This window comes from Narcine bancroftii, chromosome 13 (genome assembly GCF_036971445.1).
Source record: "Narcine bancroftii isolate sNarBan1 chromosome 13, sNarBan1.hap1, whole genome shotgun sequence".
Classification (NCBI taxonomy): domain Eukaryota; kingdom Metazoa; phylum Chordata; class Chondrichthyes; order Torpediniformes; family Narcinidae; genus Narcine; species Narcine bancroftii.
Window position 1 is genome coordinate 26,622,692 of NC_091481.1, and position 27,214 is coordinate 26,649,905.

The 27,214-nt window shown below is 39.5% G+C and overlaps 2 protein-coding genes and 1 long non-coding RNA gene across 14 annotated transcripts in view; 2 read left to right on the plus strand and 1 right to left on the minus strand.

Moving 5' to 3' along the window:
• LOC138748532 (ATP-binding cassette sub-family D member 2) overlaps nt 1-10,204 on the plus strand; it is a 42,649-nt gene extending 32,445 nt beyond the window's left edge. For 2 of the 5 annotated variants that reach the window (XR_011348110.1, XR_011348108.1), the window contains 3 exons: nt 2,231-2,315; nt 4,399-4,555; nt 5,194-5,278. Coding sequence is in view for 2 of the 5 variants with exons in the window: in XM_069908893.1 (XP_069764994.1) it covers nt 2,231-2,315; nt 5,194-5,319; nt 7,370-7,580 (422 nt within the window). In the remaining 3 variants the exon portion in view is untranslated. Of the gene's footprint in view, nt 1-2,230; nt 2,316-4,398; nt 4,556-5,193; nt 5,320-7,369 lie in introns of those variants that run through there. The other 3 variants (XM_069908893.1, XR_011348109.1, XM_069908894.1) reach the window with 3 other exon arrangements.
• Nucleotides 1-13,960, minus strand: part of LOC138748533 (uncharacterized) — a 38,315-nt gene extending 24,355 nt beyond the window's left edge. The window contains exons 1-4 of one of the 5 annotated variants that reach the window (XR_011348112.1): nt 12,258-12,336; nt 11,846-12,199; nt 10,087-10,165; nt 4-3,869 (exon numbers count right to left, since the gene is read on the minus strand). This is a non-coding gene — a long non-coding RNA (uncharacterized lncRNA). Of the gene's footprint in view, nt 1-3; nt 3,870-9,885; nt 10,166-11,845; nt 12,200-12,257; nt 12,337-13,815 lie in introns of those variants that run through there. The other 4 variants (XR_011348114.1, XR_011348115.1, XR_011348111.1 and 1 more) reach the window with 4 other exon arrangements.
• A 130-nt stretch (nt 13,961-14,090) lies between these two features.
• LOC138748603 (kinesin-like protein KIF21A) overlaps nt 14,091-27,214 on the plus strand; it is a 114,418-nt gene continuing 101,294 nt past the window's right edge. For 3 of the 4 annotated variants that reach the window (XM_069909073.1, XM_069909075.1, XM_069909074.1), the window contains exon 1: nt 14,094-14,538. In XM_069909073.1, the coding sequence (XP_069765174.1) occupies nt 14,492-14,538 (47 nt within the window). In that variant the 5' untranslated portion in view covers nt 14,094-14,491. Of the gene's footprint in view, nt 14,539-27,214 lie in introns of all 4 variants that reach the window. The other variant, XM_069909076.1, reaches the window with a different exon arrangement.

Genomic DNA, 27,214 nt, shown 5'->3' on the forward strand with positions numbered 1-27,214 from the left:
GTATGAGTTTGATTCCAAAAATGCTTTATTTTAAATGAGAGCATTTCTATAAGATATTTCGAATGTTAAAATCCATCCTTGCAGTTTACTTCCAAGTTTGTATTTGATCATTTAATCTTTTGTATGCCGTATTAACGCTTTATAATTCACCTCCACAATCCATTGGCCATTAATGTTAATTTATGATTTATCACCATATGCGCTTATTTTGTACTGTTAATATAACAAACCAATATTAGTAAGCAAGCTGAAAGGTGGTGATTTTCTTTTAACTTTGTGGGACAATGTATCAAAATCATCATTTTATTCTGAAGTTACACAATTCTGTGCCAGTTAAAACGACACTGCACAAATCTGCATTAAATGAAGTATATATTTAAAAAAAATTGTGTAAAGGTGTGCATTTCAAGTCTTTGCTTTCAGAGCATAGACAATGACTTTATTTTGTTTCTGGAGGAATGAATACTCCCATTAAGCACAAAGTACTTAACAGGAGTATTAACAAACAAAAAATTGATATCGAGTCACAGAAAAGCACATCAGAATAGTGACCAAAGACCATCAAAAAGTAAGGGTAAAGAAGCATCAAGGAGAAAAGAGAGGCATGAAATTTTTAAGAAGAAGGAATTCCTTCCCTTAAGACTGTCACAGGTGAAAATAAGACAAGACCATTAAGAAGTGATTAAAAGTTAGGAAAATATAACTGATTAAAATTGGAAGAGCAAGGAGGTCTAATAGGCTCCTGCGGCTTGAAGTATGTTGGACATTGAGGAGTAGGAATTTTGGGAAATTGTAATATAATGTCCTATCCAAAGATAGGAAGGGACTTAAAAGCAAGGATGATGAATTCAAAATTGTGGTAGTCAGAGAGACAATTCTTGTTGATCAGTAAAAATTTAAATGTAATAATGAATGAACTCTGTTTGGAGGAAGTATGAAAGGTAATGCTCTGAATGTGAACAATTTTATGTAGGTTACAGGCCAGCCAGCCAACAGAAACTTAAGTAATGAATACGTGGATAAGAGTTCCTACAGTAATTGAGCTGAGACAGGCAGAGATGGATCATGTTACTGATAGGGAAATTGGCAGTTTTAGTCATGTACCTTTGTCCTTGCAATTAATTTCATCTCTGTTAAAGAAAAAAATGAGGTGACCATTACATTCAGTTTCCTGGGATTCCAAGATAATGGTTTCCATCCATATATTTAATATTCAAAGCCAGCTGAACGGAGTGGTGTAGTCTCGAGAGGCATTTCAGAAATAGCTGAGTATGAACACGTTAGTGTAGAACATGACAAAGGTTTAATGGGTTGCTCAGAAGTAGAAAATTTGGGGACTCTTGAAGTTACAGTACAGGAGAAAGAAGAGAAACCAATGCAGTTGACTTTGCAGATAGAAATGTAAGGGCATTATTGCTCAGGTGGCAATGAAGGAGAGATGTTAGAAAATTATAGAATGGTTAAATCTGCTGAAGTTTGTGCTGAGATAAGTGGAAGAACAAATTCCCAGAGCTGAAGTCTTGAAAGATCGTCATCCATGCTGGGGCAGATGTCATGGATTTCAGACACAAGAATATTTTGTATAGGGTGCCAACAACTATTTCAGTCAATTGGAACCAGTTAATAGGTTCAGTTGTGCCCATGCCATCAGGAATTCTGAAAGCCAGCTTTACAGGATGTACAGCAATCAAATGAGAGGGTTAGACCGGAGAAACAGATGATTTTTGAGAGGTGCGGGCTGGATAGATTTGGTGGAGCAAGAATGTAACATTGCCCCATCTAACAGATGTCCAGTTTGATGATATGTGAGGAAGATGTTATCCTGAGAGCTTCCGATCAGTAGTTTACCCTCAGAATGATGTGATTTAGGATCCACACCATATTCCAAAAGAAGCACTGCACAGATAATGCCATCCATTGCATCCTTGATGAGGAAATTGAATTTGGGATGCAAATTTGATTTGTGCAGAGTAACATTTTTAATTGAAGCATAGGAAATGGTTGTACAGGTAATCACATTTCAACTGAAGAAAATAGAATTAATTTCTAATTCTTGGGGAAGGAAAATCGGCATGCAGTTCTTTTTATTGGTCCAATATATTTGAGTGTTCAATATTAACAAAAGAAATTAAAATTTTTAAAAACATGAAGTACTCTGTTCAATTTGACAGGATTTTGATTATTTCGTTAAAGTAATTACAGTGCACCTTGTATTTTCCTTTTGCTGCAGGATGGGATGCCTTTACTGATTGGAAGGATGTCTTATCTGGGGGTGAGAAACAAAGGATGGGGATGGCACGAATGTTTTATCACAAGTGAGTGGGCTGTAAGATGTTGAAGTTATTGGCAGATTGGTCAAAAGAACATGGTTGCTTACTTCTGGTCACTTCATCTGGTTACACATGAGATAAGGACAACACTGGTATTGTATGTATTGCTTTCCACACTGTAGGAAATGTGTGAAAAGTGCAGCAAAAATATAATAGATTGGTACTTGGGAATGGAGATTTCAGTTAAGTGAATATACTGGCAAAGCTGAAAATGCTTTTATTAAAGAGAGATTTATAATTGATTGGATGTTAAAAATTATGAATGGTCAAGAAAGAGTGAAACAATAGAAATTATTCCCTTTAGCAGATGGGTTGAGAATGAGACAACAGATTTATAAAGTGATTGGTGAAAGTCTAGGTAATGTGAGCAAACTGTCTTTTTAAAGATAGGAAGGAGTCATGATCTGGATTTACTCTGAAGGGTCATAGTTATGCATTCATTTGTCATTTTTAAAAGAGAATTGGATAGGATTCTTGAAGGGGAAATAAGTGCATGGTGATTCGAAAAGAGCTGTGCAAATGAATGGACTAAATACCTCTCACAAAAAGTCTGCATGAGAAGTGTTTTACCATGCTACAATTATTATCTGGTGGTGTGAATTGTAAAATTTTCAATCCTGCTGACTCAATAAAAGTTTTCACAATGAGTGGAGATGGGAAAGTATTTCCATCATAAAAGGTGATTGCCCTCCTTGAAGAGCAAGTGACTGGGTCAATGAGGACATTGTTGATACAAGTAATAGCTTTAGGAGGTAAAGAATGGCTGGGATATACAGGCATTTCAGATGAGGTGTGAATAGTTATAATTTAGAGAACTGGTCAATCTATCAGGTCAATTTTTGTTTGGTCGCTTGACAGGTGTTTGGTGGGTCTAATCAACCCTATTATTCTGTCCATAATAGAAGATTGGGTAGTAATAGCATATTAAATTAAAAATTACAATTTTTATCGTATTAAATAGTCAACTTAATATTCCCAATAAATTATACTTTGGAAAACAAATAAAGTCATTGTAAGGACCACCTTTAAGTACAGCCAAGAGACCCCTTGGAGTAAGAAGATTAAAATCTGATATCTTTATCACTGTAAATACTGTGTAGGGATGAGGGAACAGGGCCACGGATTCTAAACAGAATTTTGGGGGCGAACTGTGATAAGATATCTGAATTTTAATGGTAAACAACTTGCACATTGGCTATTGTACACCAGCAGAGGTCGCACTATGCATTTAAAAGACAGAATAGATTTTGTTTTAAAAAGCATTCCGTTTGCATTTTCAAAACTGCACTTGCATTTTAAATGTTGTATTGTAATTCAACCAGTATGGACATCCATGCCAATGAAAGGAGAGAAAGGATTTTGTTTTGCACAAATAGTGAGAAGACCTTTTCTTGTTTCATTGCAAGCTCTCCTCATGGGTGAAAATGCCTGATGTTCTCTTGCTTGCTTCAAAGGCCAGAGGGCCAATGCCCTGCTGGCTGTCAACTTTATTTCTAAAATAGGTTGGCTGGGATTTGGTGGTGTTCTTTTATGCTCCATCTGAAATATAAACCACATAGTTTATTTTCTGTGTTTTGATGAAATTGCATGCAAAGCCTTGCTGATCCACATTGTGGGGCAATAATTTCAGGAGATCTGCCTTAAGAGCTTGATTTCTTTACACACGGTCTTTGCCTTTCATCACATCCAAGTGTTGATTTTATTTGATAATTATTTTAGCTACATTAGTTTGATTAAACAATTGAACTGACGTTTTTATGTAATGTAAAAGTGGGAAACCAAGTTTGCCATTGTACATCTACAATATTTCATATTGGTGGCTAGCATTTCATTTTCCTCAGATCTGCCAAGTAAGATTATGCTTTTATGTGGTTGATTTATAGTACATAGAAAGAATGATCCAAGAATCTAGCTACCAAAATACAGAACACAAAGTCAACATCAGATTGTCTAGCTATTTCTCTTTTTTAATGCAAATGTGACATTTCTGAGGCTCAGTAAGTTGCTTAGATTGTGGATGTTGAACAACTTGATGGCGAATGGATGATGACCATATTTTTGTTTTTAGCTTAACTAGATGGAGCAAATAAAAGATGGGGAACAGAGAACAATGAAATTATAAAGAGATGAAAAGTGACAAATTCCTAAAATAAGATAGAAAAGAGCTTGCTGGGTTCGATGACGGATGTTGGGAGGGAACAAGGATGCGACTAAGTACCATTTAGGTCTGTGCCTAAGTACCATTTAGGCCTTTTGTTTAATGGGTAAACTGGAAATGTTTTATCAAGTGGAAGTCGAGCTTTCTCTTGGATAAGTAGGACAGATAATCTGATTATTTCAGAATTAAATAAACATCTGTTTCATATAAGAATGAAAATAGTACTATTATAGGTCCACAATCCTTTATCCGGAACCGTTGGGGGACAGTGTGTTCCGAATTTCAGAAAGCCAGATTTAAGACCACCCAAATTGTGCTGCCGTATCCACCCCCACTCCCTTCCAGTCGCGCTGCCGGTCTCTTCCCCCCCCCAACCCCGACGCCCGACTCGCTCTGCCGTCTCCTGCCTGCCCCCGCCGCCGGTCTCCCACCCCACTTGCTGGATTTTGGATGTCCAGATAAAGGATTGTGAAAAAATGTTAGTGAATAGTTATGAAAAATGTTTGTTAATTAACATGTGGCAAATGAATTATTTACAACCTCATCTCTCTTTCTTGCTTCACTTTGACTTCAATGGTTTATGGTTTTGATCTCATTAAATTCATTTTATGAAAACGATATGTTAAAAAATTACCAGAAAACAAATATTTTTTGCAAATATACCAGCGATGTTATAATTTACTAAATGTATTTAATTTTATTTAGACCAAAATATGCATTGCTAGATGAATGCACAAGTGCTGTGAGTATTGACGTTGAGGGCAAGATATTTCAGACTGCAAAGGATGCAGGGATTTCATTGCTTTCTATCACTCATAGGCCATCTCTGTGGTGAGTAAAGACCATTTTACAAATACTCCAGTTACATGCAAGTTGCAAATTATGCTATTGCTGCAAAATTGATCAGCTGAATTTTGAATTCCAGTTTTTCAACTATTATACACACAAGAAGGGAATTAAATTCATCTGATATATTGGTTCATCCTTTCAGCCCCGGATAAATATCAGATTCTGAGCTACAGCGGAATATTATCTTGCAAGTCATACTTTGTTCCTTGCATTTTTATGAACGTTGTTCTATATTTGTGTCCAAAAACCTCTGGTAGAGAAATGCAGCTATGTGCTGTCATTGATTTGCAGCCAAAGTTAGAAATAGTCATTTGAAATCTATTGAATTAACTAAAAGGGAATACTGTTTAATTTTTTTTAAAAATCAACCTTGTACTGTTTTTTTAAATCAACCTTTCTTTTGGTGTCTATCTTTAAATTAACTGAAAAATAAATATTTCCGCTCCATACATCACGTGTTCAAATCTTGCCACAGTTGCAACATCTTGCTTTTTGTTCAACAGACTGCACCAGACTCTACAGCCCTTCCCCTAGCACCTTTCCACCCCCTTTGAATATAAAATTTTGCCCCCTTCCCTCAAGCTTGACAAAGGATCCTGATCTGAAAAATTGACTAACCATTTCCACCTTAACCCACATGCTGAGTCCCTCTAGCAATTCTTTATCCGCTCAAGATTCCAGCATGTGCAGCTTTTGTGTTTATTTAGTTTGTAGATTATGGATGATACTGTAGCTATGAAGAGGAAACTAGAATTTGACTTTTCAAAAGAATTGATCACATTCTTTAATTCTAATTTTTTTTGCATTTTCCTCAAGGTTCGTCATAATCAGTAATTTGGATAACGTCTCAATATCACTCCTTTTGTCCCCATATCCAAAGAAGTTATATAGATTATAAAGAAATCTGAATCCACTGCAGTAGTTATTCCAAGAGATTCTATTCTGTGAATTTGTCAATCCATACATCATCTATTTTACTACTTCTGTTGCCTGTCTTGCCTGGTTTCCAGATGTTTCAATTTTCTATTTTTGTATCATGTTGACTCTTTTTCTTAGCCTAGTTATAAAAAATATAGCATGCTGGACAGGATCCTCCATCTTAGCATTAGCAACTCATTACACAGACCAAGAAACAATGTGCTGGTGACCAAGGCACTTTGACTGACTGCAGACATTCCCAATTTTTACTCATCATTTTGCTCTTTCTCACATACTGAATACAACCTTGTATCTCTCTTGAGAGAAGTCCAGCAATCAGGACTGGACTGGGATTCAAATCCCATGCTGTCTGTAAGGAGTTTGTATGTTCCTCAAGTCCATGTGAGTTTTCTTTGGGGGCTCTGGTTTCCTCCCACCATTCAAAACATAGCGGGGTATAGGTTAATTGGGTGTAAATTGGGTGGCATGGACTTGTGAGCTGAAATGGCCTGTTACTGGTCTGCATGTCCAAATACAATTTAAAATAAATAGAAATGAAAATTGCAGATGCTGGAATTTTGAGCAAAAAGTGAGATGCTGGATGAATTCAGTGGATCAGGAAGCATCTTCGAGTCAAAAGTCAGTAAACAATTTGGGTCAGAACCCATTATTAGAGTAGGAAAGGATGTTATCAAGTTCTCCAGTATCTCAATGTTGGATTTCTCACTTTGAGTTGTGATGAAGAGTTGTTGACCCCAAAGCTGTGATTGTTTCTTGACGTGGCCTGCTGAATGTTTGTGCGTTTTCTGCTTTTGTTTCAGATTTCTATTGTCTGATCTTGATACATTTTTATTTGCTTGCTGCAGTCATCTGACCATGATCTATTACATTTTTTCAAAAATATCTATTTCTTCCATAACAGTTGATCAGATTTTTTACAGAATGCTTTTGTTTTTGCAAGTCGCAGTTTCAGAATTGCTGAAGCTTGGTGAAAAACAGGTGAACGTTCCCGAAATTAACACATCATAAAAAAGCAACAACAATGTAATTTGAGACGTGCATTTGCCACACATGGAAGGAAATTATGCACGATGAAATTGATTTATTTTTGCAGGAAGTACCACACGCACCTATTGCAGTTTGATGGGGAAGGTGGTTGGCGATTTGAACAATTGGATACTGCCACTCGACTCTCATTGGCTGAAGAAAAGCAGCGACTTGAGTCTCAACTGGCTGGAGTCCCTCAAATGCAACAACGATTGAATGAACTGTGCAAGATTTTGGGAGAAGATTCTGTGCTCAGAAGCACGAAAAATAAAGAATGATGACACAGCCAATGAATATGAACAATTTGACAAGAGGTGAAAAGTAGTTGCATGATGCAAACAAAAAAAACCCAATCCTTTGAGTAAAATAAGTTTCAACTTTCGAATGTATAATCTCTTCATTCCTTTTGAATAATCTGTTGACTTTTTTGGAAGTTTACATTATTAAATTATTAGCTTTGGTAATAAATTTGACAGCACTGATTTTAAAAAAATATATAGGTGTTAGGAGGAAGCAAAAATGTACATGTTCTAGGGAAGGGTTCACATTCTGTAATGCAGTTGAGTGCTTTTCTCAATTTAATGTTTGAGCCTTATTTTGTGTTAACATCAGGTGTCATCTGATACACCCATTATCTTTCTTAACCACTCTGTCCAGGAAGTTACTTTGCTGTAAGCACACACAGCATTTTATTCTGCTCCAGGGATCTTTGGAGGAAAGGGAGATGGGTTCTTGTATCAATGTACGATTTAGTTTTTGTGCAATATGAGTGGATCTCTGCAAGATTTAGCATACCAGTCGTGCTTACACTTTAAACTGTTACTCCCTGAGGAAGACACTTAACAAGGACAACATCTGGATTTGCTTTAGATCCATGTTGTAAATTTATGCTTGTGATTTGTTGGTAAGGTAAGAATAACTTGGCATAGTTTTCTAGAGTAAGTCGCAAAATTCTGTAGACACCATGAATGAAGTAAAAAAAACAAAATGCTGGAGAAGATCAACAATGTCCTGTATGTAACATTTTGAGCTTGATAGTTTTTTTAATTTTAAATAACCACCAGAGTGCGCAGTAACAAAATATGCACATTTTATTTCAATTAATGGATTGTCTGTTACATTAATTACATCTAAAATTTAACCACTGAATAGTTTAATAGTGACTTTTAAAAAAGGTCAATTTTTAATGCAAAAACTGTTGGAAATTTGAGATAAAAACAGAAATAAGTTTAAATCCTCAGCAGGTTGGACAGCATTTGTAAAGAGAAATAGTTAATAGTTCAGATCAACTTTTTTCCATCAGAGCAAGTGAAAGGTTGTTGACCTGAAATATTCACTATTTAACTCTCTGCATTTACTCCAGCATTTTCTATTTTTATTTCAGAGATCACTTTCTTTTTCAAAGTTTTTTATCAATTTATTAGAACTCATTCATGCACAGGCTTGGCTCTTCGTGAAGGAACTTTTTGCTCCATGTACTTGGCATTCTTTAACTTTGCACTGAGGTGCCAAGTTTTGTATAGCTTGCCATTTTAAATTATAAAGCAGTAGGTTTTTAAAAATGTTCTATTTGCTTCTTTCCCATCTGGAGGTTTTAGTCTGTGGATTTTTGAAATGTTAATTGGTCATCTGAGAATGTGATGCAGAGCAGGCCCTGTATCCATGCACTTCTCTCTTTACTGATACAGAAACAGAGAGAATATATAGAATTTTTGCAATGAGGAACATTGGAGCTCAAATGATAACTGAAGCCAGCATTTGAACATGCAAACTAAATAGCTGCTTGTGCCTCATGAGTATTCTCCTTGTTACCTTTTCAGATTTAACAAACTTGTTGAATTTGAAGACAATTTTTTATTAATCATATTAAAATAGAAGTGAGCCTGTGATCATTCCTTACAATTTTGTGTATTTTTTTTAATGGATTGTTTGTATTCTTGAGACTATTGTCTTTCACGAGAAGTTGTTAAGCTGCATGTGCTTGCATGCCACTAAATACTGGTTTTTAAAAAGCATCTCCTAATCAGTCCAAACTACTGAACCTCAGCTTCATGTTATAAAATGTCTTTTGCATGATGCATGTAGACTTAAATTAAAATGCATTTCTGTGAAAATGTTCAATATTGTAGCTCCAACGACAATATTCATAAGGCTGGACCAGGATGCGACAGATAAAAGAGCAAGCGTGAGAATGTGTGCGGCTGTTTCATTTGAGTTTTGAAAGATTTGTAATTAAAAATAAATAAAATTTTATATTAAGACTTTGGCATATTTACAGTAAATTGCAGATTTGCATGTTACTTTTCTTTGAGTTGTTATTTCTAGTACAACTTCTTAGCAATTTGCAAATTTATCGTATTTGGCTCAAAATCTTACTTTTTTTCCCCAATTGATGATTTAAAAAAATCTTTAGAAATGCTTTATCAAAGCAAATCTGTTTTCCAGTGTAGTCAGCCTTGAATGAAAATAAAATGAAACATACATTGTTAATCAAATATGTTCTGTGTATTCTCCTCCTGAAGGGGTTTGTTAATATCTTTGAAATGTCAGAGCTGAGAAGGAAATTGGATAAACATACACGAATACAGTGTCAAAGAGCATTTTAATGTCCCACTCTTTACAAACCAAAGCAATAAGTATGGCCAAATTGTGTAATATCTAAAATACTTTGATTTTTGTATCGTCTGAATCAAATAATTTGAACAGTGCTTGACTTGAAAATTTTTTGAACAATCTTAACATTGTGGGAGTAAGGTGAAGTTTCTGAAATGAATGTAAAATTACCTCAAAATGAATGTGAAATTCTATTTTGCATTTCAGTTGTGGTTCACTTAATCTTTATGTAAATGCATCGTGTTGTATTCTGGAAAACAATTTTATTGATTATAAACATTAAAAAATCTCAGAATTGTCAAACTTTCAATTATATAGTTTTTGCTACTAAAAGACCGATTCTGATTATAGTAAAGGCAAAGAAATTACTTGAATTTATTTATGGTGAAATGATTTCCATTGATGATGTATTTTTGAAGTTGTTATAATGTAGAGGAAAATGGCTAATTTGTAGAGAGCATCATGCACTGGTGACCAGCTACTGTGTTTAAATGACATTGTTGCTTTTGTTTTAATCCTGCCTTGCCAATGGTGCCATATTTGATAAGATACAAAAGACAACTAATTCTGGATTTAGAATTCCATCCACTGAACTTCAAACAATGTCATTTAAACAATGTACTTTTAAACATAATTTTGCAAGGTACTCCAGCGGAGAATTCAACTAAGCTTTAGAGTAATCTTAAAAGGTTTTTAGGTGATGAAAAGCTGTTCAAAGGAAGTTTAGCTTCTACCTTTGTCCAATGTATTCCTCACTTTTTATGTTGAACATTGTAAAATGTTGGATTTTAAAAAATGTTTTTTGATTTGCCCTCTTCAATGTGAACTCTCAGTTGTGCTTTGGACAACCATTCTCTTAAGGTAATGACTTGTTGGTCAATATATATATATATATTTAAAGACCAAGCAGATAGAGGTGGCATTGTGGTGCAACATGAAAGTCTGCATTGAACTTGAGCTGTGGACATTCATATTGGGTTTGTATTTCAGTTATTACATAATTCTTCATTCATAATCTTGGATATTTCATTTTTCATTGGTTCTGAGATGCACCTTTTGAGGAATGTCTGCTGTCCAGTAAGTTCACAACTTTGAGTGAATAAGATTCTCACAGTCCTTAGACTGTACCCTCAATAAATCTTCCTTGCTAAAATAGGGTTAAACAGTGCCACAGCAGAGCTGGAGAGTCTGAAAAGAATTGAGCACAACCTGATAATAATGGGTAGACCTGAAATGTTGACTGACCATTTGTACTGATGGATGTTACCCGAGTTCCTCCAGCAATTCTACATTTGTTCAAGATTTCAGCATCTGTGAATTTTGTTTCTCAAGATGTTTTAGTATTTTAATGTTTCCTTTGTTATGTATATTCGCTTGCGTGCGTATAATGTTGTCATGCTCCACCTGATGACTTGGTCATTCTTATACCGTGCACTGGGGGAAGGATTGGACCAGGTGTTGGTCAGTGGGACAAGGACGATGGGGATTTGGGTGAAACTGACCTGTTCTGTGCTGTATATGATTAACTTAAACCATGAAAGAAGTTTCACGTCTTTGTGTGCTAATGTATTACTAAACTACCTTTAAAAAAAGTCTACAACTATCAACCCAAGCTCTCTGTTCCTCAGAAGGGCTAGAATTATGGTATTAAGTCAATAGTGTATGATAACCTTGTGCCAATATCTCAAAATTCTCCACTTCTAATTTGCCACTTCTGTGGTCATTTTCCTAGTTTATCTGGTGGTGGTGTTTATGATCACTGACACATTTTGTAACGTCTGCATCTGAGATCCAAGTTGGTTCAAATACTGACCATGGCAGTACGTCCTTGTCCATATCCCTCCAATCTCAAAATACGGTTTATGACAAGTCGTTTAAGATCATTTCTGTGCTCAACCTGCATTGAGCCCACCATATATTTTTTCCATACCTCATTCAGCGCTTAAGGTCTGCAAAGACAACCCTCTTTTTCAGTTGTTCTCTGTTATTTCACTTCAGATTAAATCCACTCATTAACAACCAGGTCAACGCGTGGCCCCATCCACAACTTGCAGCGCATTCGCGTCTCGATGTCCCTGTGACTTGGATTGAAGCAAAAACTTGATGAAAGGCTCTCGCCTCCGAATTAATGTTGACCTTTGCTGCTAAATAAAGGGCACGACTGGGCCTGCTGAGTTTCTTCAGCTTTGTGCTCTGCGTTGGTCATCGGATTGTCCAACGAAATCCCGTTTTCCCGTCTTCGTTGCATAGAAACATTACATTGCATGGAGGACCGGGATTGCATCTGGGCAAAGAAACATTGCCTCGTGAGTTGGAGGGCCTCGAGCTGTTCCTTCGGTCACCTCCCAGGACCCATGGCCTCGAGCTGTCCCTTCGGTCACCTCCCAGGACCCATGGCCTCGAGCTGTCCCTTCGGTCACCTCCCAGGACCCAAGGCCTCGAGCTGTCCCTTCGGTCACCTCCCAGGACCCATGGCCTCGAGCTGTCCCTTCGGTCACCTCCAGGACCCATGGCCTCGAGCTGTCCCTTCGGTCACCCCCCAGGACCCATGGCCTCGAGCTGTCCCTTCGGTCACCCCCCAGGACCCATGGCCTCGAGCTGTCCCTTCGGTCACCTCCCAGGACCCATGGCCTCGAGCTGTCCCTTCGGTCACCTCCCAGGACCCATGGCCTCGAGCTGTCCCTTCGGTCACCTCCCAGGACCCATGGCCTCGAGCTGTCCCTTCGGTCACCTCCCAGGACCCATGGCCTCGAGCTGTCCCTTCGGTCACCTCCCAGGACCCATGGCCTCGAGCTGTCCCTTCGGTCACCTCCAGGACCCATGACCTCGAGCTGTCCCTTCGGTCACCTCCCAGGACCCATGGCCTCGAGCTGTCCCTTCGGTCACCTCCCAGGACCCAAGGCCTCGAGCTGTCCCTTCGGTCACCTCCCAGGACCCATGGCCTCGAGCTGTCCCTTCGGTCACCTCCCAGGACCCATGGCCTCGAGCTGTCCCTTCGGTCACCCCCCAGGACCCATGGCCTCGAGCTGTCCCTTCGGTCACCCCCCAGGACCCATGGCCTCGAGCTGTCCCTTCGGTCACCCCCCAGGACCCATGGCCTCGAGCTGTCCCTTCGGTCACCCCCCAGGACCCATGGCCTCGAGCTGTCCCTTCGGTCACCCCCCAGGACCCATGGCCTCGAGCTGTCCCTTCGGTCACCCCCCAGGACCCATGGCCTCGAGCTGTCCCTTCGGTCACCTCCCAGGACCCATGGCCTCGAGCTGTCCCTTCGGTCACCCCCCAGGACCCATGGCCTCGAGCTGTCCCTTCGGTCACCCCCCAGGACCCATGGCCTCGAGCTGTCCCTTCGGTCACCCCCCAGGACCCATGGCCTCGAGCTGTCCCTTCGGTCACCCCCCAGGACCCATGGCCTCGAGCTGTCCCTTCGGTCACCCCCCAGGACCCATGGCCTCGAGCTGTCCCTTCGGTCACCCCCCAGGACCCATGGCCTCGAGCTGTCCCTTCGGTCACCCCCCAGGACCCATGGCCTCGAGCTGTCCCTTCGGTCACCTCCCAGGACCCATGGCCTCGAGCTGTCCCTTCGGTCACCTCCCAGGACCCATGGCCTCGAGCTGTCCCTTCGGTCACCTCCCAGGACCCATGGCCTCGAGCTGTCCCTTCGGTCACCCCCCAGGACCCATGGCCTCGAGCTGTCCCTTCGGTCACCCCCCAGGACCCATGGCCTCGAGCTGTCCCTTCGGTCACCCCCCAGGACCCATGGCCTCGAGCTGTCCCTTCGGTCACCCCCCAGGACCCATGGCCTCGAGCTGTCCCTTCGGTCACCTCCCAGGACCCATGGCCTCGAGCTGTCCCTTCGGTCACCTCCCAGGACCCATGGCCTCGAGCTGTCCCTTCGGTCACCTCCCAGGACCCATGGCCCGCGAAGGTCCCAGCCTGCCGTGCGATCGCCCCACCTGCCAGGTGTCCCAGTCACGGAGCGACCCGCTTTCTGATTGGCTGAACCCGCTGTCCATTAAGATGACGCTGGAACTTTCAGTTCCTCCCATTCTCTTCAGGTCGAAGATAAAAAGACGGTTCAAATATTTTTTTTTAATTGATATGCGGTTGTGTTTTTCCTCCCGTAGCTTGGGAGGGAGTAGCCGATCATGTCACCATCCCCTGACCGGGCAGGGGCTGAGCCAATCGGCGGCGGCGGGGGGAGGTACCGAGTCGGCCGGTCCGCCGCTTCCCCGCCCCGACAACGCGCCTCAGCTTCGCCGGCGCATTGCGGATCGAAAGCCAGGCTGTTGTCACGGGGTGGTCGTTGGGCGGGGGGGAGAGAGTCATTGTGAACGGCGCCGAGTGGTAGGGGAGCCAGTGTGAACGGCGCCGGGTGGGCGAACCGGACTCCCGGGATGGGAAGGACGTCTCCTCCCACAGCGCTGCGCTCGGCTGGAACCCGGTCGGGGTCGTGATCGCATGGGTTCCCGGCCGCGCTTCCCATCCGCAGGGAGGAAGACAGGGCTTTGAGTGGCGCCGACTTCTCCTCGCCCCTGGTTGCAGGAGGAGAGGCTTGTTCTGGAACCGAGTCGGTGCAATGGCGGCGCCTGGTCAGGATGACTGCTCCGTGCGGGTGGCTGTAAGGTAGGGCCCGGCGGACAGGTCACCTGAACTGAATTCGATCCTTGCTGTTGTTTACCGTTCAGATGCGTCTCATCTGTGCAGCCAGTGTCCATTTTAAACCCTCTGCTGGATCGGGGGGTTTTAAAATAGACGAGGGTATAAAATGTGAAGGACATGGAATAAATGGGTGGGGGTGGGGGAAGGAAGCGAAGATGCTTTGATTTCAAGTCATTGGTAGATTGGCTGGGGAGGAGATGAGAAAAGAAATGCATCAGGTCGATTGCAAGGTGTTAGAGCTCACTGTATCAAAGATGGGAAGAGCAGAAATCCCCACTCCGTTTAAACAGTCCTTGAATGTGTACCAGTTAATACCCAGCATTGGACGCCGAGGTGACCTTCGGTAGTTTTTGTTTTGGATGTAGACACAGTAAGCTGAATAACCTTGTATGTAAATGCTTCTTGCCTTAAAACGAACTGTCCTTCATTTCAAAAGCTATGATTTCACATATGCTACATCTTCATGTTGTAAGTGTGTTGTCGGTTGTAATGTTTATCTCAGAATCAGGTTTATTAGCATGAACCTTTGTCACTAAATTTGTTGCTTTGTAGCAGCATTACAGGTTCAAAATTGCAATAAATAAAGGTTCTGCAAGTACATTATTTAAAAATAAACAATTAGTGCAAAAAGAGGAGAGAAAAAAGTGAGGTCATGTCTGTCAGTTCATTGTCCATTCAGAAATCTGATGTTGGAGGGAAGGAAACTGTTTCTGTACCGTTGGATGTTCGTCTTCAGGCTCCTGCACCTCCTTCCTGCAGTTAGCAGTGAGAAAAGGACATGCCTGGCGGAAGTCTCCCATTCTCAGGGAGGGCAACAACACTTTGAATGCCTCTTAGTTTTTCTCGCCTCTGGTCGTATTTTAAGAGGGGGAGGGTGAAGGTCCTTGATGGAGATGCAGATCACCTCTTAATGGAGTGAAGACTGGATGCCCATGATGGTGCTGACTGAGCTTACAATCCTGTGTAGCCTTTTCCTGTCCTGTGCATTGGCATTTCCATACCAGACAGTGACGGGACCAGTCACAATGCTCTCCGCAGTACACCTGTAGAAATTTACTGAGTCTTTGACGTACCAAATCTCCTCAAACTCCGAACAAAATGTAGCAGCTGGCGAGCCTTCCATGTGATTGCATCGACATGATGGCTCCAGGATAGATCTTCAGAGATGTTGACACCCTCTCCACTGCTGACAAATCCCTTGACTAATTATGCACCAAACATCCCCACAGTAAAAATTGGATGTGGTTTCCATACATTTTTTTTTTGCAGAGAAAATAAGATATTGCTAATTTGTGACATCATGCGAAGACACTATTGACTATGTCTGGTGACATCTAGATCTTGCATAATCTACATTGGCTTGTGCCAATACTTCACAGCCTTGGATGTGTACAAAATTCTGTTACTAAATATTGGTATGACTGAAGCCATTGTATTTGAATCCCACACACATTCTGTTCTCCAGCTGAAAATACCACCTCTCCCTTGACCTCTGCCTTGTAACTTCGTTTGAAGATTGTGTTTGGATGAGGATTAATACACCTGCAATGAAACCATATTATGAGTTGTGTATTGTCACCATTCTGGCACAATTTGCTTTTAGTGATGGACAGCTTTAAGAGCCGAGTCCCACAGCACGAGTTTTGGATTGTGGAGTTAGACTTGGTACCTCCTTTCATTTTCACAGCCACAATGAGCTGAATGCCCTGGTAACTAATGTATTTACTTTGAGATCTATGTTTGTGTGTTAAATGGGTTTGCCTTATCTGCCGTTCATTTTTCATCAATGTCGATGCAATTTGAAAAATTCCCTATGGAATTGCAAATTGTTTGTGGTTGATTTCAACATAAACAAAAAATAATAATAATTTTCAGGAGACCCATTAGTTATATCATTGCAATTAGATATCTCTACCTTTATAAATGCAGTCTTTGCCTAATCCACCTTTGCTCAAGCCTCAGATTGTCTTGAAGAAAACTATTGACACACTTTTGCTGTCTTTTACATGTGACAATTCCAGCATGATCATGTCCCAGCCTTGCTCTTCCTTAAATAAAGCATATTCCAAAATTCTGCTGCATTTGTCCTACTTTGTATGAGGGCACACTTGTCTGTCACCTCTGTGTTCACTTACTCATGTTAGTCTTCCTGACGTCTGTGGTTCTCCAATTCTGCCCTTGAACATACAGCATAGTACAGGTCTTGCGGCCCTCCATGTTAAGCCTACCTATATATTACTACCCTCATTAGTCTAACAAGGTTAGTTCCCGGGATGGCAGGATTGTCATATGTGGATAGGTTAGAAAGACTTGGACTATATGCGATGGAGTTTAGAAGGATGAGGGGAGACATGATTGAGGTACTTGGGATTATCAAAGGGCATTCCAGGGTGAAATCAGAGCACATGTTCCCAGTGATGGGTGAGACTAGGACTTGAGGGCATAATTTAAGAATACAGGGAAGGCCATTTAAGACAGAAATGAGGAGAATTTTTTATCCAGAGAGTTGTGGGTCTGTGGAATAGATTGCCATAGAGGGTAGTAGGGGGTCGATTCATTGGATAGATTTAAGAGAGAGTTGGATAAGACTCTTGTGGGCAGGGGAGTTAAGAGTTATGGGGATAAGGCAGGGATTGTTTATTGAAAGGGAAAGATCAGCCATGAGCCGATAAATGGCGGTGCTGGCTTGAAGGGCCAATTGGCCCATCCATTCCAGCACCTATTGTCTAAATATACTTGTATATTCAGATTTTACTTTTGGTTGTACCTCTTTCTGCCCAAGTTTATCCATATAAACCTTCCCAGCCTCAAGTTGCGAATTTAACAAAAGGGCAGCATGGTTGGTGCAATGGTTAGCGCAATGCCTTTACAGTGCCAGCGATTGGGACTGGATCTGGGTTCAAATCCCGCGCTGTCTGTAAGAAATTTGTACGTTCTCTCATGTCTTCTCCGGGGGGTCCAGTTTCCTCTCACTGTTCAAAAATGTACCAGGGGTGTAAATTGGGCAGCTTGAATTTGTGAGCTGAAATGGCCTGTTACCGTGTTGTATGTGTAAATTTAAAATGATCAAGTCAGGAGTCTGATCAGCATTTTAGATTGAGAGTTAATAAAGTTAAGCACAAATGGGAGAGCAAGAAACTTGCCCACAGGCAGGGAATCCTGGAATAGTGACAAGTGAAAATTAAAATGAAACCCACAAAGTAAAATTTGGATTTTAGAAGCTCGTGGTACTATTGAAACAAGGTTAATGCTGGCTAAATTATTAACCAAGGATATTGAATAAAAAAAGATAGCCATGTGGAGTTCAGTCAAACATCAACCAAAACATCAGCGAAAAGCAGATAAGGGACTAAGGGCTTTACTATTTTCCTGTTTCTTTGGTAAGAAATTAACCCACTGTTTGGGAAGAACTGGAGTGAAATAAAAGATCCAAACATTGTTCTCTTTAATTACAAACCAGACTTTGGTAAAGTAGAATTCTGAAAGGATTTCAGAATTACTGATTTGACACAAAATCAGAATATTTTGGATATGGTTGTTGAACACAAATTCAAATACCAGGCTGCAAAACAAAAAATGGTTGCTCTCTAAACACACATGGCTAAGCTTGCTGAGAGGTTAGAGCATCATTTTTACTTCAGTATCATTTGATATATTAAGAATAAACAAATTTTTAAAAATCTCAGTTACAATTATGAATAGATGATGCCAAAGATAAACTTCATAATTATAGCATGGTCAGTGTAGAGAATGCCACACTATTCCAGGGCCAGCGACCCAGGCTCAAATCTAGCATTATCTGTAAGGAGTTTGTATGTTCTCCACGTGTCCGCTGAGTTTATTCCGGGTGCTCCGGTTTCCTCTCATCCTTAAAAACGTACAGAGGCTGTTGATTAATTGAGGGGCTCATGGGCTGGTTACAATGCCATATGTCTAAACTTTAAATTTAAAAAAAATATTTCCACCATAAATCATGAAAAATTTTCAGTTGACAACTGAATGAAGATGTGCTGCATGGAAAATCAAAGAGTATCCTTTAATTTACTGTACACTTGACATTTACCACAAAACTCCAAATATTTATGGAAATAACTTTCCTGGAATAAAATACAATGCACACTATTTACTCCATCATTGCAAATCACTAACTAGTTCTGCAGTGAAACAGATATCTTTTTGTGTAAAGATCTGGAAGGGTATACAAGCCAACATAAAAAATAAAACGATACTTCAATATTGTTTATTTGAGCAGAACACAATTACAGTAATGTCAGCTGAAAATTAGTTTGAATGGGTTATTGATGACTAAAGCCTACAGGAAACAATGCTCAGATTCCTGAATTTAACCTTGCTCTTCAATATAGCAATAGGCAAAAGTTTTTTGATGATTCTTCCACAGCATTTTAAAATACTACATGAAAATATGGATTAAGGAAAGTTGTGATAATATGGAAAACTGCATTTCAAATCTGTTATCATAGATGAAATAGTAAATTTATGCTGTGATGTTAGATATCTTGTGTGTAATTTTCAAATGGAAAATTTCACCACAAGGTACTTTGTGCTTGAGATATTTAGGAAATGAAGGGACACAACATTTTGTGCAGGCCCAATTATATGCTGGGCTTAATTAGTCAGATATTGATTTTGGGGATTGTGGGGTAAATCTTTATAAATCTCTGATGAGACCACATTTAGAATATTGTGTTTAATTCTGGTCATCTCCTTACTGGAATGTTCTAGAAGCTATGGAGAGGGTGCAGAAAAGATTTACCAGGATGTTGCCTGGATTGGAAAATATGTCTTGTGAGGTAAGGTTAGCAGAGAAAGGGTTTTTCTCTTTGGAGTGAAGAAGGATGAGAGGAGACTTAATAGAGGGCTTCAGGATTATGAGAGGCATAGATAAAGTAGACAACTAGCACCTTTTTCCCAAGGCAGGAGAAGCAAACACCAGAGGACAAGTTTATAAATTGAAGGGATGAAGGTTTAGGGGAGATATCAGGGGTAAGTTTTTACAGTGAGTTGTGGGGGCTTGGAATGCATATCCAGGGTGGTAGTGGAGTCGAGAAAAGTAGGGGCATTTAAGAGACTCTTAGGCACGAGAATGGAAGAAAAATAGATGATTACGAGGTAGGGAGGGTTTAGTTTTTTTTTAAAGGTATATATAGGTCAGCATAACATCATAGGCCGAAGGGCAAGTACCGTGCTGCAATGTTCTATGTATTTCAACTCCAGAATTTGAAAGACCAGAGGCACAAAAATCTGAAATCAACTAAAGCGCAGCAAAAGAATGAAAAATTAATTATAGTCCATCCATTTTGTTTTGTTGCACATTGATGCACAGTTTTTCCAGTGATGGCCTTTCGGGTGAGGCACAAGTGTATCTTGTGGAGAAAGATCAAGTCTAAACCGTGGAATTTTGAAGAATAAAAGAACTGATCTTTTCGAAGCACCCAGAAAACCTTGAGCTAAGCTGCCTCATTCTTGGTTCTCCCTTTCAATAAAATATCTGTAGATGAATTGTGAATCTGGAATTTTCTATTTCCTATGCACTATATACAAGAACAAGGTAGCATTTTTTTTGTATCTTTAATGAAGTTAATGGTAATTGGCAGAATTGAAGGCAACTTTGGCTTTTTTGTCTGTGGCCTCCTGCATTGTTTTTGCCACCTCATGATCTCCCTGCCCACCTGTCATTTAACTTTTACCATAAGTGGACAATTCATCTGGAGATAACCACCTGTAACCCTAACTCATCTTTTCCTCATTGATGCTATCTGATGTGGATGCACAATGCTAATAGCTCTGACATGCATTTTTCAGCTTTTGCTCCAGTCTTCATTGTTTCTTGCATTAATCCATCATCCATATGTCTTCATAACTGCAGAATACCAAAGGTCCTGCCCTATCAGTGATATTTCCTTTGTTTCCCCAGTTCTAATGGACTTTTTCTCCTAAAATATAATTATTCTTTTTGCAAATGCTTTTTATTTATTGATTATTTCTAGCATTTTGCATTTTTATTATGGGTCACCAGGCTTTGGTTGAGTCATTTGGCCAACTAATCCTCTGCAGGTGCAGTTTTTAAAGTTTTATCTGCAGTCATAAAATCTACAGTTTATCATTGTCCTAATTTCCATGCAGACAAACTCGGAATTTTTTTTTCCAATTATGATGATTTGTGCTAAAATTTTAAAGTCCTCCTCTTTTCTGGAGCTTCTTCAACAGTTTGAATATTTGGATGTAATCAGCATCTTGTTAATGATTTTAAAAATATTTGGTGCCTAATTAATTGTTTTTAATTTATATTGTTAATACAAGTTGGTCATCTTGTATTTTAAAAAAAGCTAATGATGTTAGAAATTATTGTGTGCAGATCAATTCTGTTCTGTTCTGTCTCATCCTCATTTCCTACGTGACCAACAAAGCATTTGGATCACAGCATGGTCTCCAGGCTAATGTTGCCAGTCATTCTCTTAAAACATACACAGTGACCAGAGAAGATATTGCACCACCTCCTTGCTGCCTGTTGCTAATAGCTTATTTGAGCACCAGGTATCCTGTTCCAGGGCTGTGCATTGATCAGCAGTCTTGGTGTGCCTCTGAATCAGCCACTTGGCAATGAGCAAGTTTATTGTAGCAGACAGTAAGGTATTTGGCAGCAGAGCAGTTGAACCAAAAGATTTGGATATTGTATTTGAATGCAATATTGCTAGTTGCAGAGAGGCTTTGAAAGTAACAACAGCAAAAAAAAAAATCTGTCCAGTATGCAAGAATAAGAGTTATTAAGCTGTTCCATGTGTGACAAGACATCTGGCTTGTTAGGATTTGGAGGTAAACTAGTCAATTAATGGTGGAACTGGGTTGAAGGGCTAGAGATTTCTTCTTCAGAAGAGCATTAGATCTAAGATTCAATGCTAAGGAGTGAGGTGCATTTGGAAAGAGGAATTGCTTTTCATATTTTTGAATTTTAATGGAACAATTGAAAAATAGATCTGATTATATAAATGGTAAAAGATTCCTGTATACTATCACATTGAAGGGTTTGGAAGTGCTGGTCCATGAATTGCAAGAAGGTTGTTTGCCTGCATAACAGATAATCAAGAAGGCAAGTAGAAGGTTGGCCTCATTGCTTGAGAGATTGAATTTGGGAGAAAGGAGGTTTTGCTGCAAATAGAGTGTATTAGTGAGGCTGCAGTATGGTCTCCTTGAGAAAGGATAAATCTGGTTTTGATATTCATTAGGTTGATTCATAGCTAATTGAGCAAAAATGGATTGATTAGAGAACCGAACGTGTTTGCTGAAGGAATTTTTTATTTAAGTAACTTGGTTTCAGTTTGATTCAACCAAGGTCGGTCTGTTGCATTCAACTTGGCAGTGTTCACAATTGTGTGAAGTGGGTAATTTATAAGAACGAATAACTGGAGTAAGATTTCCATGGGATCCAATGGTATTTTTGCTGGGAGATATTAGAACCTAAATTAAAACTGAATGTGTATCAAGTAAAATTTGTTTAAATTGTCTTGACAATAGCTAGAAAATATATTGCGATCATTTGAAAGTCAGATGTTGATTTGGGAATGGATGGATGCCATACAGAAGTTCAGAGTTGTATTCCACGTCAGAAAATTACTTATAATTTAAGAGATAAATATACATTTTGTAAAATATGGATCCCATATTTACAAACTTGTATTAAAATTTAAATTAATCTTGAACATGTCCTTTCTCTTATAGGTCTCCATAAATATTTATATATTTAAATGTATCAAAAAGTGAATTACTCCTGTTGTGATTTTCTTGTCCCTCGTTTTCTCTTTTTTTTTAGTTTGTAGAGGGTGGGAGGAATAATAGTTTTTTTCTTTCTTTTGTGTTTCTTTACTTTTTTTTCCTTTTCCATAAAATACCACAAGTTTTTGGATTAAGTTTTAAATATTGTATTATGTTTGCTAAGTGGTTTTATTTTAAAGTATTGAAAAAAAAACCCAAGGTCAGTTAGATGTATTCAGATTGCAGGGGGTTTTGATGCATTGCCACGTAATCTCCTTTTCAATAAAAAGGACAGTAACAGCATTATTGGAAAGATGAGCTAAGTACTGTAACAGGTAAAAGTGAAGGATTACCTTTCAGACTGGAAGGAAGTGTACTATTGAGCCATAGAGCATGGAAATTGATCTTTCAGTCGACTTAGTCTGCACCAATCATTTTGATGCCAATGTACTCATATCAAAGTTTAATTCTCCCCAGATTTCTAACACCCCTCCCCATTCTATAACCCACCAACACAGTAAGAGCAATTTTCATTGGCTAATTACTTGAATGAATTTGCGATGTGAGAGGAAACTAGAGCACCTGGAAAAAGTGGGCGAGGTCACAAGAAAACATGCAAGCCGTTTACAAAACTGTGAAGGACCATATTGAAACAGGATTTCTGGAACTGAAAGTTCCCTCAAAGTTGGAACTGGACCAACTGCTTTTCTCATTATGTATCATTGATTTGAGCTTTGATATATTGGGCATGTTGTCTATATATGCAATTCACACAAGTAATCTGTGAAGAGTTTTCTTGTATATACAAGCTTAATGGCAGAATAGGCAGGAGATGTAATTGAATGCTGAGAACGGTGAAGGATGAAAAATATGAGGGGACAATTCTTTTTATGGTACCAGAATAGCCATTGCAGAGATAGAGCATAATGCATTACAGCACAGTACAGGCCCGTCGGCCAGTTTTGCACCAACTTGTATACACATACCCAGAAAAAATTAAACCCTTCCTATCTCATAATCCTCTATTTTTCTTTCATCTAAATACCTGCCTTATTTTTTATTTTTCACACTATGAACCATATTAACCAAAATACACACAAACATTTCCCTCTTGAATATACACAGTGGCATTTTCTCCCCTTTTCCCCCCCTCCCTTCCCTCCCTCCTTCCCACCCCCCTCCAAACCCATTAAACGTTCAACATATACAATACAATAAACCCATTAAACAACGTCATCACACAATGAAAATAAACAAGAAAATTGTGTCATTTACTGTTACACACTGGGTCAGTTCATTTCGTCTTCTTCTCATTCTATCATTTTAGGGGGTGGAGGTCCGAGGCAAGCCCTCTCTGTTGTGTTCCATGTACAGATCCCAAATTTGTTTGAATAATGTGACTTTATTTTTTAAATTATATGTTATTTTTTCCAATGGAATACATTTATTCATTTCTATGTACCATTGCTGTACTCTCAGGCTCTCTTCTGATTTCCAGGTTGACAGTATACATTTTTTTGCTACAGCTGAGGCTATCATAATAAATCTTTTTTGTGCTCCATCCAAATCGAGGCCAAGTTCTTTACTTCTTATATTATTTAGAAGAAAGATCTCTGGATTTTTTGGTATATTGCTTTTTGTGATTTTATTTAATACCTGATTTAGATCTTCCCAAAACTTTTCCACTTTCTCACATGCCCAAATTGCATCTACTGTTGTTCTTTTCTTCTTACAGCAAAAACATCTGTCTGATACTGTTGAGTCCCATTTATTTAACTTTTGGGGCGTGATATATAGCCTGTGTAACCAATTATATTGTATCATGCGTAACCTCGTGTTTATTGTATTTCTCATAGTTCCGGAGCATAGCTTTTCCCATATTTCATTTTTTATCTTTATGTTTAGATGAAAGATGTTTAGATGAAAGATGGTAATTAACCACCTTTTTTTTTACTGATTCACTTACCTGTGTGAATGCGGCAAACACGGTATGGGGGGGGGTTCAATTTCATCTCAGTACTTAACCACCAAAGTAGGCCATATCAGAGTCGATTCATTTCGCATTGGCTCCAGTGTAAAAGGCTGACCCAACACTGTAATGTTGCAGGTCCCGCCGCCTCTTGCACCAGGATTCTGGTTCCCTATGTAAAGTCACTGAACTGGGTTTTCTTTGTTCTGTGTGAATTCTCCGACCCGACCTGGCTTTAAACATTGGTGATTGACATGCCAATCTAGTGGAATCTCTGTGTAAAAGCACCTTAAGAGTCTCTGAAATGCCCCTATTGCTTCAGCCTCCACTACCACCGCCCCTGGTAATGCATTCCAGGCACCTATAACTCCCTGTGTATAAATAAACAAACAAGTAAACAGAAAATCTTGATGTCTCTTCTAAACTTTTCTCCGATCACTTTGTACTGCGTCCTCTGGTGTTTGCTACTCCTGCCCTGGGAAAAATGTGTGCTATTTACCTTATCTATGTCTCTCATAATCTTATAGACCTCCATTTAATCACCTCTCATCTTTCTTCGCTTCAAATAGAAAAGCCCTAGTTCTCTTAACCTTGCCCGATAAGTCCCATTTTCCAATTCAGGCAACATCCCAGTACATCTCCTCTGCACTCTTTCTACAGTTTCTACTTCCTTCCTGTAATGAGGTGACAAGAACTGAACACAATATTCTAAGTGTGGTCTTATCAGAGATTTATAGAGCTGCATCATTACCTTGTGACTCCTGAACTCAATTCCCCGACTAATGAAATCCATCATACCACAGGCCTTCTTAATTATCGTATCAACCTGGGTGGCAACTTTGAAAGATCTATGGATTTGGATCTCAAGGTCACTCTGTTCTTCATACTGTTAAGTCTACCATTAACCATGTAAACAGCCTTCAAGTTTCATCATATGCATCACCTGACACTTAACTGGTTTGAACTCCATTTGCTACTTTCCACCTTACTCTGCATCCTGTCTATATCCTGTTATAACCTACGGCAACCTTCAATGCTATCGAGAACATTTCCAATCTTCATACCATCTACAAACTTGCTAACCTGTTCCTCTACTTGTGATGTGCATAAGTTCATTGGAAATGGCAGAATTGGTTGAGGATGTGCTTTTTAAAGCTTATTGGATCCTTGAGATGCTAGAAATCTGAAATAAAATGGAAGATCTTGAAAACACTGCAGATTTGGCAGCATTTGAAGCAGAAAAAAACAAAATTCACCTGCTGGGTTAATGATCTTTCATCAAATCTGAAAAGTTAACTCAATTTTTGTATCTACAATTGCTACGTGAGTACCAAGTATTTCAAATATATTAATTTTTATCATCTTTGAATAAAGTAGTGGTTGCCTCTTTTTTTTGTTTATCGATGGGAACTGGGGGAGTGGGACTTGGAATGAATGACAAGAGGATCATTTGAAAAACACCAGTAAAGGTAGGGACTTGTTTGTTTCTCATTGAGAGCTGCGAGAGTGGAGCTTGGAATGACCATTGAAAAATCATCAGGAAAGTTAGGTGCTTGTTTAAATTTCTCCATTGGCTCATTTGCTGTTGCCAATAAGAAGGGATCTTAAGTGGAGCGAACTCTGTGGGATTAGCCAGTGCAAGAGTGGGATTTTGTGGTTTTGGCTCGAGAGGCATTGGTGAGCTGAGCTCAGGTAAGGACAACCATGTTGAGGAATAAAAATCTAGTAAGGAAGCACAGGGAAGGACAGATTTTTTTTTAAACTTTTTTTCTCAATTTCATAGTGGGAATGGTATCTTGGGCAGAGACATGTTCTTCTTGCAGAATGTGGATAGTTTGGTAAACCAACAGAATATCTGACGATCGTCTGTGAGAAGTGCATCCAACTCCTTACAAAATGTGAAGGAATTGGAACTGGAGTTGGATGAACTCCAGATCATTTGGGAAATTGAGTTCACAGCATTCTCAAGAGCTAGGGTGAGCAGCCAGATGTTGTGGTCCATGTAGGGATCCATGATGTGGGTAGGAATGGTGATGAGATTTTGCAAAAAGAGTTCAAGGACTTGGGTATGAAATGGAAGATCAGGACCTTAAAGGTTGTGACTTCAGGATTGAGACCCATGCAATGTGCTAGTGAGGGTATAAGTAGGAGGATAATGCAGCTTAACATATTGCTAAAGAGATAGTGCAAGAGAGAAGGTTTCAGATTTCTAGATCATTAGGCTGTCTTCCAGGGAAATTGGGACCGATACAGGTAGGATGATCTGCATCTGACTGGAGGGGGACTAATATCCTTTCAAGTATTTGGATAGTCAATACTGATTAGGGACAGTCAACATGGCTTTGTGCATGGCGCGTTGTGTTAAACAAATCTTAACGAGTTTTTCAAATAGGTTATCAAGAAGGTTGATGAAGAAAAGGTTGTGGATGATGTCCACATGGACTTTCATGAGTCCTTTGACAAGGTCCCACATGGGAGGTTAGTCAGGAAGGTTGTCACTCTATTTTCATGGTTATGTAATAAACTGGATTTGATGTTGGCCTTTATTTATGGAAGAAGCCAGAGAATGTTAGTGGATGAGTGTTTATTTGACTGGAGGCCTGTGACTAGTGGTGTGTATCAAGGATCCATTGTTCTTTGTTATGTATTGTGATGTATTATATCAATTTTTTTAAATTGTATATAGATATGTTTTTGAAGAGATAGATTGTGGGAGTAGTGTAGGACACAAACACTTGACAAAACAGATCTTATTTAAAATGCCAGAGTTCTACTCAAGCCAGACAGTTCAGGCTCCGAGTGCCTTTGCAAAAACTTTGAAGAATGCTTATAGAGACATAACGAGTAGGTGTTAATTGGACATGCTGTGGAGTAATGGATTATTGTTTTAAAAGCAACAGA